General features: G+C 37.8%; 2 protein-coding genes across 3 annotated transcripts in view; both read left to right on the top strand.

Annotated features, from left to right (window-relative positions):
• The first annotated feature begins 2,633 nt into the window (after positions 1–2,633).
• Positions 2,634–5,403, top strand: LOC115239462. Of its 2 annotated transcripts, none has more exons than XM_029813983.1 (7): positions 2,634–3,153; positions 3,241–3,595; positions 3,692–3,857; positions 3,940–4,157; positions 4,238–4,405; positions 4,480–4,658; positions 4,751–5,403. In XM_029813983.1, exons 2-7 carry the CDS (start codon positions 3,486–3,488, stop codon positions 4,888–4,890), a joined length of 981 nt encoding a protein of 326 aa, XP_029669843.1. In that variant the 5' UTR covers positions 2,634–3,153; positions 3,241–3,485; the 3' UTR covers positions 4,891–5,403. The 2 variants fall into 2 exon arrangements, with proteins under 2 accessions (XP_029669843.1, XP_029669844.1); XM_029813984.1 differs by having other exon boundaries at positions 2,634–3,172.
• A 9,202-nt stretch (positions 5,404–14,605) lies between these two features.
• Positions 14,606–15,166, top strand: part of LOC115239389 (protein kinase C-binding protein NELL1-like) — a 60,749-nt gene continuing 60,188 nt past the window's right edge. The window contains exon 1 of the mRNA XM_029813888.1: positions 14,606–15,166. Coding sequence (XP_029669748.1) covers positions 14,893–15,166 — 274 coding nt within the window. The 5' untranslated portion in view covers positions 14,606–14,892.

Raw genomic sequence — 15,166 nt, 5'->3', positions numbered from 1 at the left:
TGTTTCAGAAAATATTTATTAATGTAAGTAAGAAACGAAAAACCTTGATATAAAACCTTGATTGGTTAACTTTTGAAAACCTGCAAGTCATGAATTTTTTTTATGAAAATATATTTTTTTGCACATTATGTATATTGATCAAACTGTACATACTATTGTATTTCTCATGCATCACGTGCTGCAGCTTCAGTATCATATCCTTGTTTTATATAAAAACACAAAATATGATTTTTTTTATAATTGAATATCTTTTCCTTTCAGAAAACATAATGCGATTATATATCTTGATAAAAATGCAAGAAAAAAGTGCCGAATGTCACTTAACAATTATGATAGACCATTAGATATTATCAATGTCCATTATTGTTGAATGTTGCAAACATTGTATCTTTAATTTTAATTTTTGATTTATGGTGAAAGTGCACTGACAAAGCTTTTTGCTCTGGAACGAATGGGAAAATAGCAGAAATAAGATTTAATTTACATATTCAATTCAATCGTATTAATTGTTGAGTTTTTGCCGAATTCGGAATATGATACCGATGGTTCTCTTCGCATTCCAAATAGATATAATCGATTGATGCACAATCATTAATGATGATCAAGATTTCAAAATTATTATGGTTGTGTATAACGCAACAATAAGATAAAAATTGACATTGATGATTTTTTTTAAATATTCTGACGATGATATAGTTTTAAACAATGTAATAGTAACAAATCTAGAATGTGTGTGCACATATAAATTGCACTTAGGAACGAGCTTTGAATTAAAATAGTTGTTTGCTGTTTGCTGACTCGATCTACCTCAGAATGAAACGCTATACCTATATGTATATATATATATATATATATATATATATACATATATACATATATATATATATGGGTTTAAGATGAAATAACGATTTATGAAAAGATTGTAATCGTGGCGTTACGATATATTGTTGTTTTAGAATTTTAGAAGAGAGGGGATGGATGTAATGACGATACATATATATCCTCTCTGTTCAATGTTTAGAATGATTGTACGTCGCGGTTAAATTACAATTATATTTTGCTAATTACTAATATGTATATATATATACATACATATATTTTAAATATACGCAAGATGTTAATCCATATTATATATGTACTAATATTTTTTTAATCAATTTTTTGTATGTAAAGTTGCGCAAATTATAGTGTTTACGAAAAAGTGTGGATATAGTCATATGATTATATATAGATATAAATAGAGATGTTGTATAATCCTTATCAAATCGTTATGCAGTCTAATTTATTGTTATGCGAGTTATCGTAAGAGTTTAGTTTGCTGTATGTTTAATGTCGGCAAGAGTTTAGTGTAATAGTGTAGCACGAGACGTCATTCCGATATCATCGTAGTCGCAAGACTGTACAAGAATTGGGTGTAATAAAAATATTTTTTCAGGATGTGCAATATACGCTCTCGTATATACGAAATGTCATTTTGTTATTTCGATAATTTTTTTTTTATGGGAATGTACTTGCGTATTGCGTTTATGCATTCGATGCTTCGAATGCGGTTGCATTAATGAATCGCTGCTGATAGAATAGACTCGCACTTTTTTGTTATTAAGGGTCGTTGACTATATGAAACGTGAAATTGGTATTTGGTGTGTAAACCTATTCCGGCATTAATTACATTAATCAAGTTATGGCGGTAAACGACTCGATGATAAGCGATTAATTTCATCAAAATGTAAAGACAAAGTTGGATTGTCGTTTTTATTCTAATAAAAAAATCTTGTGGACAGCAAAAACGGACTTTTTAACGAATAATTATTCATTAACACTTATAATATATATAAATAAAAGACTAAGATCCTGAGTTGGCTAAGCCTTTATTTTTTCGCGAAGTCCTAAAAAAATGATACGGCACTGTTTATATATATATATATATAGATCATTATATTATATTTTGATAATTTTTGCTGAAATTATTACAAGTTATATTTATGATGAAAGAAGAAAGAGAGATTTTGCGTCTATAAATTAATTAAAATCAATGCAAGCAAAATAAACAATGTGAAAAATATATATACACAATTCTATAAAATTCTATAGAATATAAAATACTATAGAAATTTATAGAATATAATATACACATATACTTCTCTATAGAATTATATGTTAAATGCATAGGATTCCGTATCTAAAAAATAGTAATATTGAATATAAAAAGAAAAAGAAAACGCGCTAACGAGAGCGAAGCGCAAAAAACAGGATGTGAATATATATATTTTCGCGCTCTTTATTCTGTGTTTGGCACAGTTCTAATTAGTTTATTTTGTTTTCTTCTTGTTTTTGTATTATTTATTAGATCTTCGCATTCTACTTTTTTGCTTAATGATAACAATAAAATCTCATCTGATTGCATTTGTTATTGACATCATACAATATTTTTTTAGAAGCAAGATTCGAATTAATTTATATTTCGAATTAATTCTAGCATATGAGCGGTATCAAAAAATATTAATATATTATAATGATCAGTTGGATGTAAAAAAAAATAAATATTACAAATGTTTGCATTTAAATGTTCACATATGCTAATATTAGATGTAAGTCCGTCAAAATAAGTTAATGCGATGACTTTTGAACCCTAGAATAAGGAGCTATAAAACAAAGAACTTTTTTTGTAATTTCAGCTCGTTCTTCAGAAATAAGCCCATTAACTAAAAAGTATGCTACTGGTAGTTTCCACTTTTCATTTATACCAGTTAACAAATATACCATGAGTCAACAAATAAAATAGACTGGAGTCTAAAATGTGAGTCGGTTGATCCAGTCAGTCGGCGCCGACACCACAGTGATCTAGAATTTAAAAAAGTTGGCCAAAAATATATATCTTTATTGTAGTATAACAACACTATGTACATATATGTTTTTGAGATGGCTGTTTACGATAAGAAAGTTTATATACACGGTCCTAAAGAACGTCGAAAAAAGTGGACGCTCAAGCTACGATGATGTACACCGTTCGCGATAAATCTACCCCCACTACCGATACATTCACCCTGTTCTTCTTTACGTAATGGGCTTCTCTCTCTGGTATTATCAATTAAAAGCTAAAACGGAACAGTCTACAAGTAATACGTCACGTGACATTTCTAAAAGATTGTAATCGTAAGAAATAAATTTCCGAGTACATATTTTTTTTTTTTATTAATGGGCACATTTGTATGAGCGACTTTGAAATTGGCGATTTTGCAGAAACGCCGAAGGTGAGAAAAATAATCGTCGAAAAGCGATCTTGATCATCTTCGGATAAATTGTTCGTGACGTAACAGCACGGCGCGCTGCGTCAACATAAAATTCGCTTTGTTATTATTTACGTCAATTGGAGCAACTCGTCGAGTCGGTTAAAAGGTTATGTTGCACTGTAATTTCGCCAAGATTGCTTTCTCTTAGCGTCAGAACTATCGGAGTGCTTTTCATTAAGGCGTTCTCACTTGCTCATGGGATTTATTGACGATGAATTGCAAGAAGTATCTCAGCTCTGTCACAATGTTGTTGATGGAAGTCGCCTCGTCTCTTGCGTGCGGAGCATGGTCCGCGTCGAAATAACGTAATAAAACTCTACTCTTGCGCCTTTGTCGCATCTCAGATCAAAATCGTTTTGTTCTTATTGCGATTACTTTCATCATTGGCTTTCTTATTTCAGGAAAACATTGTTCAAGCAACTCGTTGTGTGCATCCAATTCCGAGAAGATTATCCCGCGTCACCGCTGTTTCTCGAATTAAAAAGTAAAACTCTATCTACAAAGCTGCTCAATGGACTAGCAGAAGTTTGTGAAAAGGAGTGCAAGCGTTTATTGAACAAAACACAGGTCCCTACATTTATATTTATATCCAACAATTTGTTACATATAAAATTTATATTGTCTCATAAATTCTCTTTTATACTGATAGGTATTGCCAATTTTAAAGTTTATCAGAAATTTTATTGAAGAGAATCCGCTTATCTGTTGCTACGACGAAATATCAACAATAAAAAAACTTCTGGGGGACAAAGACGAGTTAAAATTGAAGCAGAAGAATTCTTATATTTGTTTAAAATTATACCAAAATTTATATAATTTTAAGACCAAGCTTGACATTCCGGATAATTATCCCATCAATTGCGTGACGTATGTTTAATTTTCTTCTATAAAATTCACGCAGTAAATTAAGATTTAATGTCACTAATTTTTACATTATTTATTTGCAGGTTTAGTGATGTTGATACAAATTTTCCACCATTGTTTAAGCGTTATTTAGTTGGACAAGGAAGAGAATTAGCAAGACAATGTATCGAGTCACCATTGAAGAAACAAGCCCAACAGAAACCATTCACTCCAAAACCATCATTAAACACAATTGCTTCCTTCCTCATAAAGTAATTCTTATTCTTACATCAGTATACTTTTAGTTATTATAGCTTTTTTTAATTTCATGATTTAACTTGTGCAGAACTGTAAAAGCTTTTCCACAAGAGTCTTGCCAACATTGCAAAGTAATATGCTTGCCAGCAAACCCAGAAGAGGTTGTAACCGACGAAAATGCGGATTTCCACGCCGAAAGACTTTACTGTGGTCATCTCTTCCACTTAAAATGTCTCGTGACATACATGAAGACTCCGCCATTCCATGGTAAAATAAGAATTTTATTTAAATATCAAATTGTTGCATTAAAAGATTAAAAAAATTCTTTTATTATTATTATTATTATTTTTTTGTTATAGGGGGTAAGAAATGTCCAAGTTGCAACCAACGTGTGTATCATGACAAATGGGGATTAAGTGACAAGCTCGCAGAAGCTCGCTGGGCTCATCAACAGGCACGAGCAAGAGAGTTAGCAGAAGTTGAAGATTTTTTCAGCTAAAAAAATCCTGTATCAACAGACACTTGTGCTGTGAGTTTCATGATACTTTACTAAAAACGCGGTATGGTAAATGAAACCATATAAAACATGGCAACTGACATTTTGAGAAAAAATAAAATGCTTAATAAGAATGAAAGTATAAAAGAGAAAGAATTCTGCCACTAAAAAGAAAAATTATTGTTATGATTTAACGAAATTGTACTATTTTAGAATATTGTACCACATTTATTAAAGCAGAAGGCAAATAACGTTGAAAAAAAGTTTCTTTTTTTTAAATATATAACGATACTTACATCTATTTCCAAATAGAAAAATGTCAGTTACCAATTTTATCTTTGCATCAAGAAAGTAAGAATGAAAGAAAGTATCATTGTGAATAGCAAATGGGCATTAATCACAGTGGGCTTAAAATAGTTGATAAGAATATTTTTTACGCGTGCTAAATGTATCAGCATAGCATTATTTTTATATCTTTAGGTTACTTTATGTAAAAATAATATTTATATACATACACACATTATGCTTCCATTTCTTTTTTTTTTTAATTTTGTTTAGCAGTTATAACTCAAGATTATTTGCCAGTCAATAATTTATAACTTAGATTTATAATTTGAATGTTTAATCTCGGAAATTCTTACCATAAAGTTGACGTACATTTTTTAAAAAACGTAGTTTTAAGTGATGCAATTGAAAATGATTTTAATAAAAAAAAAAGCTGAAAGATGACAGATGAATTATAGGAAAGAGAGATTGCCGATATACAACTTTTATTAAAAACTTTCTTCTAATCACAATTAAAGATTATAGCTTGCAATAATAACGAACAAAAGTAAATTAGACAGTTTTTTTGGAAATCTATCTCGTTACATTATCACATATAAAAAAAGAAAATCTTTTTAATAAATAAAAAATTTATCTATATCTTACGGCAATACACAAATATCGCAAGTATTCATCGTAAAACCAACTATAATAAAAAAATTTATATATATAGGAATAAATTTTATAAATTTGGGAAAGAGAGGCTGTGCGTGTGTCGGTTTCCGATGCATTTCGTATCTTATAAATGTAGTAACGCATACTTTTTGATCTCACGACGATCGATCTTTTGTATCATGTATAGGAGGCAAGTCAACTCGTTTTCGGTGATGCGTGCATATGATTATATAATATATAATTTGCAGAAATTATTTCACAAAGCAGAGTGTGATGGTCAGTATGGGCGCAGTCTCGCATGTATGCACAAATAGTTGTGACCGTGTTCGTGACGTATTGATCCTCGGTACCGTATAGTGACATTGTCTCCGTCTCCCTTTCTCTCCTCCTCTCAGACTGGCCTCTTGTGCGGGCACATTTTCGTTTGTTCTGCCGCGTTTACTTTGCTACCCCTACTCTGGCGTCTAATGTTCTTTACGCGTGTGTTCATCGTGGGTGCAGTATCTTCGGGCGCATATGGTATATTAGAGCAAGCGAGAATAAAAAAGAAAGAAAAGGGGATATAGGGGGGTTCACATTGATGAACCACTGAGAATAGGTTCAAGATTGTTTCTCTTCGGATTTTTTAATAAATTTCAAATATTTGGTAAGATATCTCTAGAAACAAGAGATACATATTTTTGTATGTGCGCCTTAACGCGAGGGGTGATTTAAAGTTTAAAGCAGCTTCTCGTAATTAACTCGATATATTTTAATCTAACTGTATTGTCAAAATTATAGAATTTATGAGAAATGATTCAAACAAAAATGCATACTATTAGAAGTATTTTATAATTATAATATTTAGCAGAGAAGCTATATTTTTTTCAAAAATTGAAAGCTTTGCCAAATTCATAGCTGAGAGAATAGTTTTTAAATATTTTATTTCGCTGAATTATCGATTATCCGCAGAGATATAGAAAAACAAGCATAATTAAGTCGTTTTTTTTCCCAATTAAATATGCATAATAATTTTTAGCTAATTAGTATTCTTATATTTAAAGTTGTCTTATAAATATTTGTTTTTATCTTTTTTTTTTTTAAATATGATCACTTGAATTAATCGTGCATTGCTCGTTGAATTGAATTAATCACACATTCCGAAAAATATCTTGAATTTATTAATTTATAATTTTTCTCTTGGAAGGATTCCTCAGCATCATTATTATCACTTAAAGCTACAATTTATTTATTACACATCCCAATATTTTTTCTATTAATAACAATAATATTGATGATGAAGAGGAAATACCCCTATTAAAAAAATCATTATCTTTATCTTTTATACAAAAAGCGTTATGAATAAAAACGAACTTTTGGTATTATAGTCGGAAAAAAATGATAAATAAAATAGTCGACTGTTTTTCTCGATATTTGCAACAGTAATAAATGGAACTCGCGTGAATATGTCGATTCCCAAGGGCGATCGACTAAATTTTTCTCCCGCCGCGTGTTCGCATTTAGTTCTGGGAGACAGCCAGGCAGACTAATTCCCAGTTATCGATTCCACGCATACGTAGAAACGTATGCTCGCGTCGTACTCATGTAGGGCGGACTCTCACGGACAGTTCCTTACACCTGACCTGATCGAGACGCATCATGATGATGAGTTAAACAAATCTGCCTCTTCGTGGTCTCACGTAATACGACGAGCACGAGAACCTTTCTCCGCGATTGTGAGAGAAGAGCGGCGTATAAAACGACATTAACGTTGTTTGTATTGTTGAAAAGATTTCTGGGTCGATGGGTACATATCGCGAAGAGAAACGTGACCGCAAATTTCACATGTCACGTGCAATTTCGTTATTGCAGCAGCGTTATTAGTTCACGTTTGTGCTCGCATTAGGGTCGATTCCGGTCATATACCTATCTATGTGTTTGATTGTTCACCGGCTACGGGTTTGCGAGCGATTGCGAGGGGTTTCCTCGGTATATGCACCTGGAGTCGTTCACACCGATTTATCTCGCGCTAAGAATAGCCCAGTATTTCTTTTCCATACACAATTGTACAGAGATATATTAATATAACATTTTTTAATGTCAGTATAAAGATTAAATAATATATTAACAACATCGCACTAACTTATCATGTATAGAAGCATAAATGCATTAAAATTATGAAATAATCGGGAGCAATTTTAAAATATAGTTAATTAGTTTGCAATGTTCATATTCGTCAGAAACTATTGTGACTGAATACGATCGATTATCGATTTAACGAATACTTTAAACGACAATAACGGGCGCCGACGAGCGTAGTTAACGTAATCGAATAGTTGCGTAATCAATCCAGAGCTTATACAGGTGATGCATAAATCCCGCGAATCGTTCTTGCGAAGCAAGAGTAATACATCTTCCTGGTTCCTGGTGTGGCGAAGCAAATCGGCGTATTATATACACGATACACCTAATAATTGCACAGCTTCGCCGTAACGCTTTGCGGATCGATAGCCGGGAAATGGCCGGAAGCCAAGTCCGACGACGATGTCGTTTCAAGTTTTACCATTGTCACAGTGCGTAGGAGAGGGAGTGCTAACCCCTTTCGCGAGTGTCCCACTTATGTATCAGTAACCCCCGACGCACAATTCTCCTCCGCCCGCCTCGCGACTGTCTCTTAAGAGGACGATCGGAATGCTTTTCGTCCTCCGGATTAAAATGCGGTCCACTTTAAAAATGATGCCGAAATCTGGCTCGTTCATACTCAATCGCCGCAGATATTAAATTGTTCACGGATATTCTCTAAGAGACACGTATTCGCACGTTTTGATACATTCTTTTTCGCGAGGATGTTGCAACTAGATGTCCGAGTAAATTTCGTCAATCTTCTCTGATACCTTTGAAGGAAAGTTTGTCAGTTCGAGCTTATTATTAATATGAAGATGTATCCGGATTTTATCGAAATGTTTCAGATTCCCGAATTCCAAATAAATAGCCTTCTATTTATAAATGAATACTTATTATTGTAATACATTGTTAGCATAAGTATATTTTTACGGTAAAAACAGGAAATTTATGCAATCCCACTTTTGACAATGCGGGTACATGTGAATCGCGAGAAAACACGATTTTTTAGTAATTGAACGTACTTTCTCGGATGATGTAGCAATTATTAGAGCTTAAATAGTTCGCGATTTATATTGTATAGTTAACAATTGTATAAAATGAACAGCTTATCAGATATATATAAGCATCCTGGATTTGAAAGGAATGGAAAGGAGATATATATCAGGTCTACCGGAAAGTTCTGTCCGTTTTTGGAATAAAACAAAATACAAATTTTTATTACCGTCAATAAACTTTATTAAATAATGTAATTGCAATTATTATTAATGATTTCTTGCCAGCGTGAGGGCAATTTGCATATCCCATTTTCGAAAAATGTTTTATCTTTTGATACGAAAAATTGAACCAGTGCTTGTTTGATATCTTCTTCATTTTTGAATTTTTTGCCCCTCAAAAAATTTTGTAAGGACAAAAACAAATGATAGTCGGAGGGTGCTAAGTCCGGGGAATATGGTGGATGCGACAGAATTCCCCAGCCTAGTTCTGCAATTTTTTGACGAGTCCCCAAAGCAGCATGTGGCCTAGCATTATCATGATGCAGTATGATGTTCCTCCTATTGAACATCGCCGGCCTCTTTTCTTGGACTGCTGTATTTAAATTATCCAGTTGCTGACAATACTTCTCCGAATAATGGCAATTACATTATTTAATAAAGTTTATTGACGGTAATAAAAATTTGTATTTTGTTTTATTCCAAAAACGGACAGAACTTTCCGGTAGACCTAATATATCGCTTGTATATTGCAAGGAACGTTTCTTACACTAGCAATCGAAAAGTCGACGGCTGTAAAAGTTGAAAGAAAGAAACAGACATTGTGGCGCGTGCCTAAGGATAATCTAAGGGTATCTCACTGAGAGCATTTCTTTTGGAAAGATTGCTTCGCGTGACACCAAAATTCACGCATTTCTTTCAACGCGAACAACAGTCTGATCCTCGTCGTACCCCGAGGAGATATTTCGGAATAACGGTACCGTAAATGATGCGTGAAAGCAGCTGTCCTTCTTCGAGTTCTCCGTCCTCAACTACAATGATCTATTTTTATTTACTTTAAAAATACGACGCAAGAAAAATCATTTGCAGAATAATTAATGTTAATAAAGACGAGAAGCCAAACTAAATTAACGTTGGAACATTAATTATCGTCGAATAGAAAAATGATAATTTTTTTTGTATTAAAAAAAAATACATATAAAACATCAAAAGTAAGAAATAAAATGGAGAAAAATTTCATTATAATGTGTGTAATTTCATCGCATAATATTTGTAATATTTGCCGCAACTGTCCATCACAATCGTAGTCCATCTCGCATCTGTTTCTACACTGCTCCTCTCCGCTTCCCTTCCTGCAAAAACCAATTTTCCGTTTGAAAATGGGAACTGCAATCTCTTGGTTACTTCGCGAAAAGGGGAATGTTGATCTATAAGTGCGTCTCTATATGTACGAAGATCAATCATGAGTGGCGGAACCACTCGCCAAAGAGAGGACAAAAGAGGAAAGAAGAGGGTGGCGTAAACGAGGGAGAAAGATGGCCTACACGTAGATCCGCGGGGTCCCGCAACAACAAGTTGCAGCCACCTGGCGAGGGTGATACCGGCCACGCGGTGGATTACCCTCCAGGTGCTCCCCCTGCGAAACCCCCTGCTTCGCGCTGCGTGTGCCTGCTGGTCGACGACGACGATGCCGCCGACGCCGTCGTAACGTGGTCCGTGGACGAAGCAACACGAAGGCAGGATACGCACGTAATAACGAGGAACCGCCGGCGTCTCAAAGAGCAAGGCGCGCGATATCGCGTTCGTTCGGGGACACGCGCGAATCGACCACGTCCCGAAATCGATACGCACATCTGCCGCAACGGAGGAGTCTATTGACTCCCGCCGGCACGACGGTGGTCCTATGCGCATTTTGGAAGCCCGATTTTAGCCGGGAAATGCAATTGCCACTGCGAAAGTTAAGAATAATTTGTATAATGTATCGGAGTATTTGTTCTTTTTTTTTTCAGCTGCCAAGCTATTATTTGATATTTTGTAATCGTTCAACGTCAGGTATTAATGTTATTAACTCAATTAAGAATCGGAATTTGTGTGGACGAAAATATAATATCCCAATATAAATAGAAGCTATATAGAAAGAAAAGATTATTCTTCTTTCACAAATACACATAAATCAACTTTTACAGAAATTGTTATTTGACTTTGCTTATGATTAAGTACTCAGCTCAATTATAAATCAGATATTCTATAGTTTATTCTTTCCTTGTGAGAAGTACAAATTAAAGAGAAATGTAAAATTTACCACAATTGCTTGTGATATGCTTGCTGGCAATGTTTCACGGAATCAAGAATTTTCGGTTAAAGATAACATTCTTGTTAGTTCGAAAGCACTTTGCAAACAGTAGTTTTTATACGCACAGCAGAAAAGAATCTTGCCAAAAATACGCGAAACAATAAAAGGGGATCGATACGGTAGACCACAAGGATCGCCAAATAAGATAATAGTTATCAGATACAGATAATAATAACTTAACAATTTTTAAGTATTTATATACATATATTACAAAGTAATGCACATATAAAAATTTGCAACATGACTGTTAAGTAAAAGAGATGTGTAGACATAAAAAAAAATTCTACTTATTTTACTTTTAATATATTATTCTGTGCGTCGCATGATTAACTGAAAATTTTTAAAATATAAATTATCTGAAATGTGAAAATTAACATACAAGTAGAAACATCCTATGTACAGATTCGTCGTAGCAGCACATGCAATCGTGTCAAAGTCAAAATGCAGTTACATTATATTCTCCACTCGACGTTCTGTTACCTCGTACAGGGTTGCTATAGTTTCAGAAAATCCTATCGACGCATTTACCTATATGCATATTCACGTAATGTGATAAAAATGAAAAGAAAAACTTGTCCGCAAAGTCTGGATTCGATATATATATATATATATATTACCGGTCGGCATATATTACTCTTTACCCGCATACGCGCGCATTATTTATTTTATGAAAAAATGAAAAAAGAAAGAGGGTCGTTTGTCATTTATTATCTCTAAATGTATCTAAGCCTAAGCTAACCATATACAGGATAATCCTGAATTCACGCGTTCGAGAAATCTGTAATTTAAGAAAAAAAAATGCACGATTTGTACGATACATCCCCTCTATTTACAGATGCCTTTCCAATTCGAGAAATATAGTAGTGACTCTATATTTCTTTCGAGTAATATGCTCAATATGTAAAATGAGGCAATGGATATTTTAAGGAACTAAAGGCAAATGATAAATCGAAGGAAATTCCTCCCGCAAGACCTCGTCTCTGCCTGGCACGTCTCTCCCATCAAACATTTTCAACATATCCGCGTACTTGTACATGCCTTCGAGTTCGATTGCTTATTTGTGTCTACATCCTTCGGTGTGTCGACAGTGTACACAGTATTGCCGCATGCCTCTATAATACTAATACACATATACACGTGGCCAAATTTGCACGTAGACACACACATAAATGTACATATATTTGTATTTGCTCCGTATACATTTACTTGACAGGATAGTATTTGTGATCTTTTGCGCGTAATAGGGTTGTGTGTATACAAGATGTGTCGCGCTTTTAGTTCTAAAAATCAAAAGACATGTTTTTAAAATGGAAAGCGAACATAAGAGACGTTTCATTCTACTTTACTCTTTACTTTTATTTAAGTCACTTTAAATGATGTGATTGGGAAGTATTTTTCTTAAGCTATTCTATGTATTTTTAAATTCCCGATGCATGTAAAATTTTTTAAAGATATCGTTTTTTTACACACACACATATATATATAAAGAGGATATGGTAAATCATTATTAAGCTTCAAACAGAATAATAGAAAAAAATAGCAACATCTTTGTAACAAATAAAAGAGCGCCCCGGGGCAAAATGGGACACCCGGTATATCCGCGCCGGGGGTAAGGCGTATGTGTAGCCTATGTGGTGTGTGGCACAGGTCGACGGGGGTGCCGCGTTTCAGACGCCGCGTTGCGGGGCATCGATTTCGGCCCAGGCCGATGGCATCGACGGGGCGCTCCTTCGCGGGACCATCGCGACGTCGTCGTCGCGGCGGCGCTGCTGCCGCCGCCGCCGCCTCCACCACCGGCATCGTTGGTCCCAGAGGAAGAGAGAGAGAGACAGAGAGAGAGAGAGAGAGAGAGCGAAGGGAGCGAGGAGAGAGCCGCCCGCCGTCGCCGTCTCTACCTTAGCCGGCGTCCGCTCGCTCGCAGCTACGCCGACTACTAACAGTACTAACGGCGTCGTCGCCGTTCCGCTCGACGCACGCCGACGCCGATGCCGACGCCGACGCCGACGCCGCCTGCGCGCGAGGTCGCGCCGCGTCGTGCCGAAGTGAGCCGACACGACACGGACGGGCGAGCAGCAGACACACACTTACGGCAGTCGAGGGCAGTCGTGAGGCTGCCCGTCGTGCGTGGTGCTGCTTAGTAGCTGGCCGTGTACTAGAGAGCTTCGCCACTGCCTGGCCTGCTGGCAGCCGGCGCGTTATCCCCCAGTCAGTGGAGCGAGAGAGCCACGGCAGTGCGGGAGCGAGAGTTCACGGTGACGGATCGGTCTGCTCTTCTGCGACAGTATAACTGAGCGTAACGTGAACCGAGAGACAGAGAGAGAGAGAGAGAGAGAGAGAGAGAGAGAGATAAATAGAGAACGGACCTCTACGCGAAGAAAGACTCTAGCCAAAGGGGTTGGCTTATCTATCTAGGCCGTCGTGAAAGGGTTGCGACGTCGCAAACTATATTTTAATATGCGAGTAAGGGAATAGATCGGTTAGATCTTTTATATCGGGTAGACGATTGCTAGACGACCGATTGTCCGCTGTCCGAATAAATACGCGGGACCACCGTGCACGAGCGAAGCGCAGTTGCTCGATGCATCGGTGCACCACCAGCTGCAGCTGTCACCGCCGCTACTACCGCCTTTACGGTGCTACCACTACCACCGGTACTGCTACCGCCGCTGTTGCCGCCGCCGCCGCCGCCGCCGCCGCCGCCGCTATCGCTGGCAAGACCTCACAGAGATGTCCACCTCGTGGCAGCCGACACTTCCTACCGGACGGTGGTAGTGTCCGGGCGCGCTGGTCGACGCACGAGTTGCGGTAGTCAATCGTTAGTTTTTCGACGACAGGAGTGGCGAAGGAAGGTGTTCGATGACGCTTGGTGGTCGTTCCCCATAGTGCGAGCAAAGGTGGTCGTCCAGTCTCGCATAGAGAAGGCAAGGGGATAAAAGACGGCTGTAAAAGAGAAAGAGAGGGTGTAGAAGAAGATAGGGATAGAGACAATCGAACCCTTCTTTCTTTCTTTCCGCGCTCGACGCGTGTCATCGCTAATACACAACGCGCGCTTTCGCTTAGAGGGCTTCTTCCCTCCGATTCCTCGAGGCCTTCATCGTTATCACGCGCGTCGCGATATACTGCGTGACACTCCGCGACGTGTGTCACGTGAAGAGAGTAGCGGCGCGTCGTTCACGGGTCGTCGTCCTGACGTCGAACAAAACGGAGCGCGTTCTCGCGAAACGGACTATTCGTACTATATCCAAATCTCATTACCGCTATATCAATTTTGTGAAAGGTATTCCGTAAAGATAATTCAACTGTGACGAGATACCATCGGCTGACAAGAGAGAGAGAGAGACCGAAGGTAGTCTGTGATTAATCGGTTGGTTGGTGCTACGTGTGCCTAGTGAGGCTGGTGGTGGCTCGGCTCGGACGGCCCAGGTCGCGGTAATGCCTCGCAGCAGCGATCGTGTCGCCAGGTCGCACGGTGTCGCAGGCGGGGTGAGGGACCGGGCCGCCGCAGGTAGTACCGGCGTGGGTGTAGTCGCGGCCACCGCGGGTAGGATACGTTGACGAGCGCAGCCGACCCCGGTGGCACGTTGCTGGCCACCGTCGTCGTCGCTGCATCCGCAGGCCATGTATCGAGGCGAGCCGGCGATCGACCGTGCCGGCAGCGGCGGCGGTAACCGCAGTGCCGGCGACCCGCGCCGGGCAAGATCGACGCGTCGACGACGCGCAACGGCGGCCGCCGACCTGCCCGAGGACGCCGACGGCGAGGAAGAACCCTACGGGGAAGGGGAGGAGGGGGAGGAGGAAGAGGACGAGGAGGAAGAGGCCTATATCGTTCTCGATGTGCAACCCCGGCGACCGTCCGACTCCACGACGAGGGTGTACCGCAATGACGATTCCT

The sequence above is a fragment of the Formica exsecta genome, unplaced genomic scaffold (assembly GCF_003651465.1).
Source record: "Formica exsecta isolate Colony F162 unplaced genomic scaffold, ASM365146v1 scaffold38, whole genome shotgun sequence".
Classification (NCBI taxonomy): Eukaryota; Metazoa; Arthropoda; class Insecta; order Hymenoptera; family Formicidae; genus Formica; species Formica exsecta.
Note: the sequence above shows the minus strand (reverse complement) of the source record. Positions and strands in the feature narration are given on the sequence as shown.

Coding starts and splice junctions, on each gene's coding strand:
- LOC115239462 (XM_029813983.1), top strand. CDS start 3,486: ATGGGATTTATTGACGATGAATTGCAAGAAGTATCTCAGCTCTGTCAC. Junction 3,596..3,691: donor ATGGTCCGCGTCGAAATAAC/GTAATAAAACTC, acceptor TTCTTATTTCAG/GAAAACATTGTTCAAGCAAC. Junction 4,406..4,479: donor ATTGCTTCCTTCCTCATAAA/GTAATTCTTATT, acceptor TAACTTGTGCAG/AACTGTAAAAGCTTTTCCAC.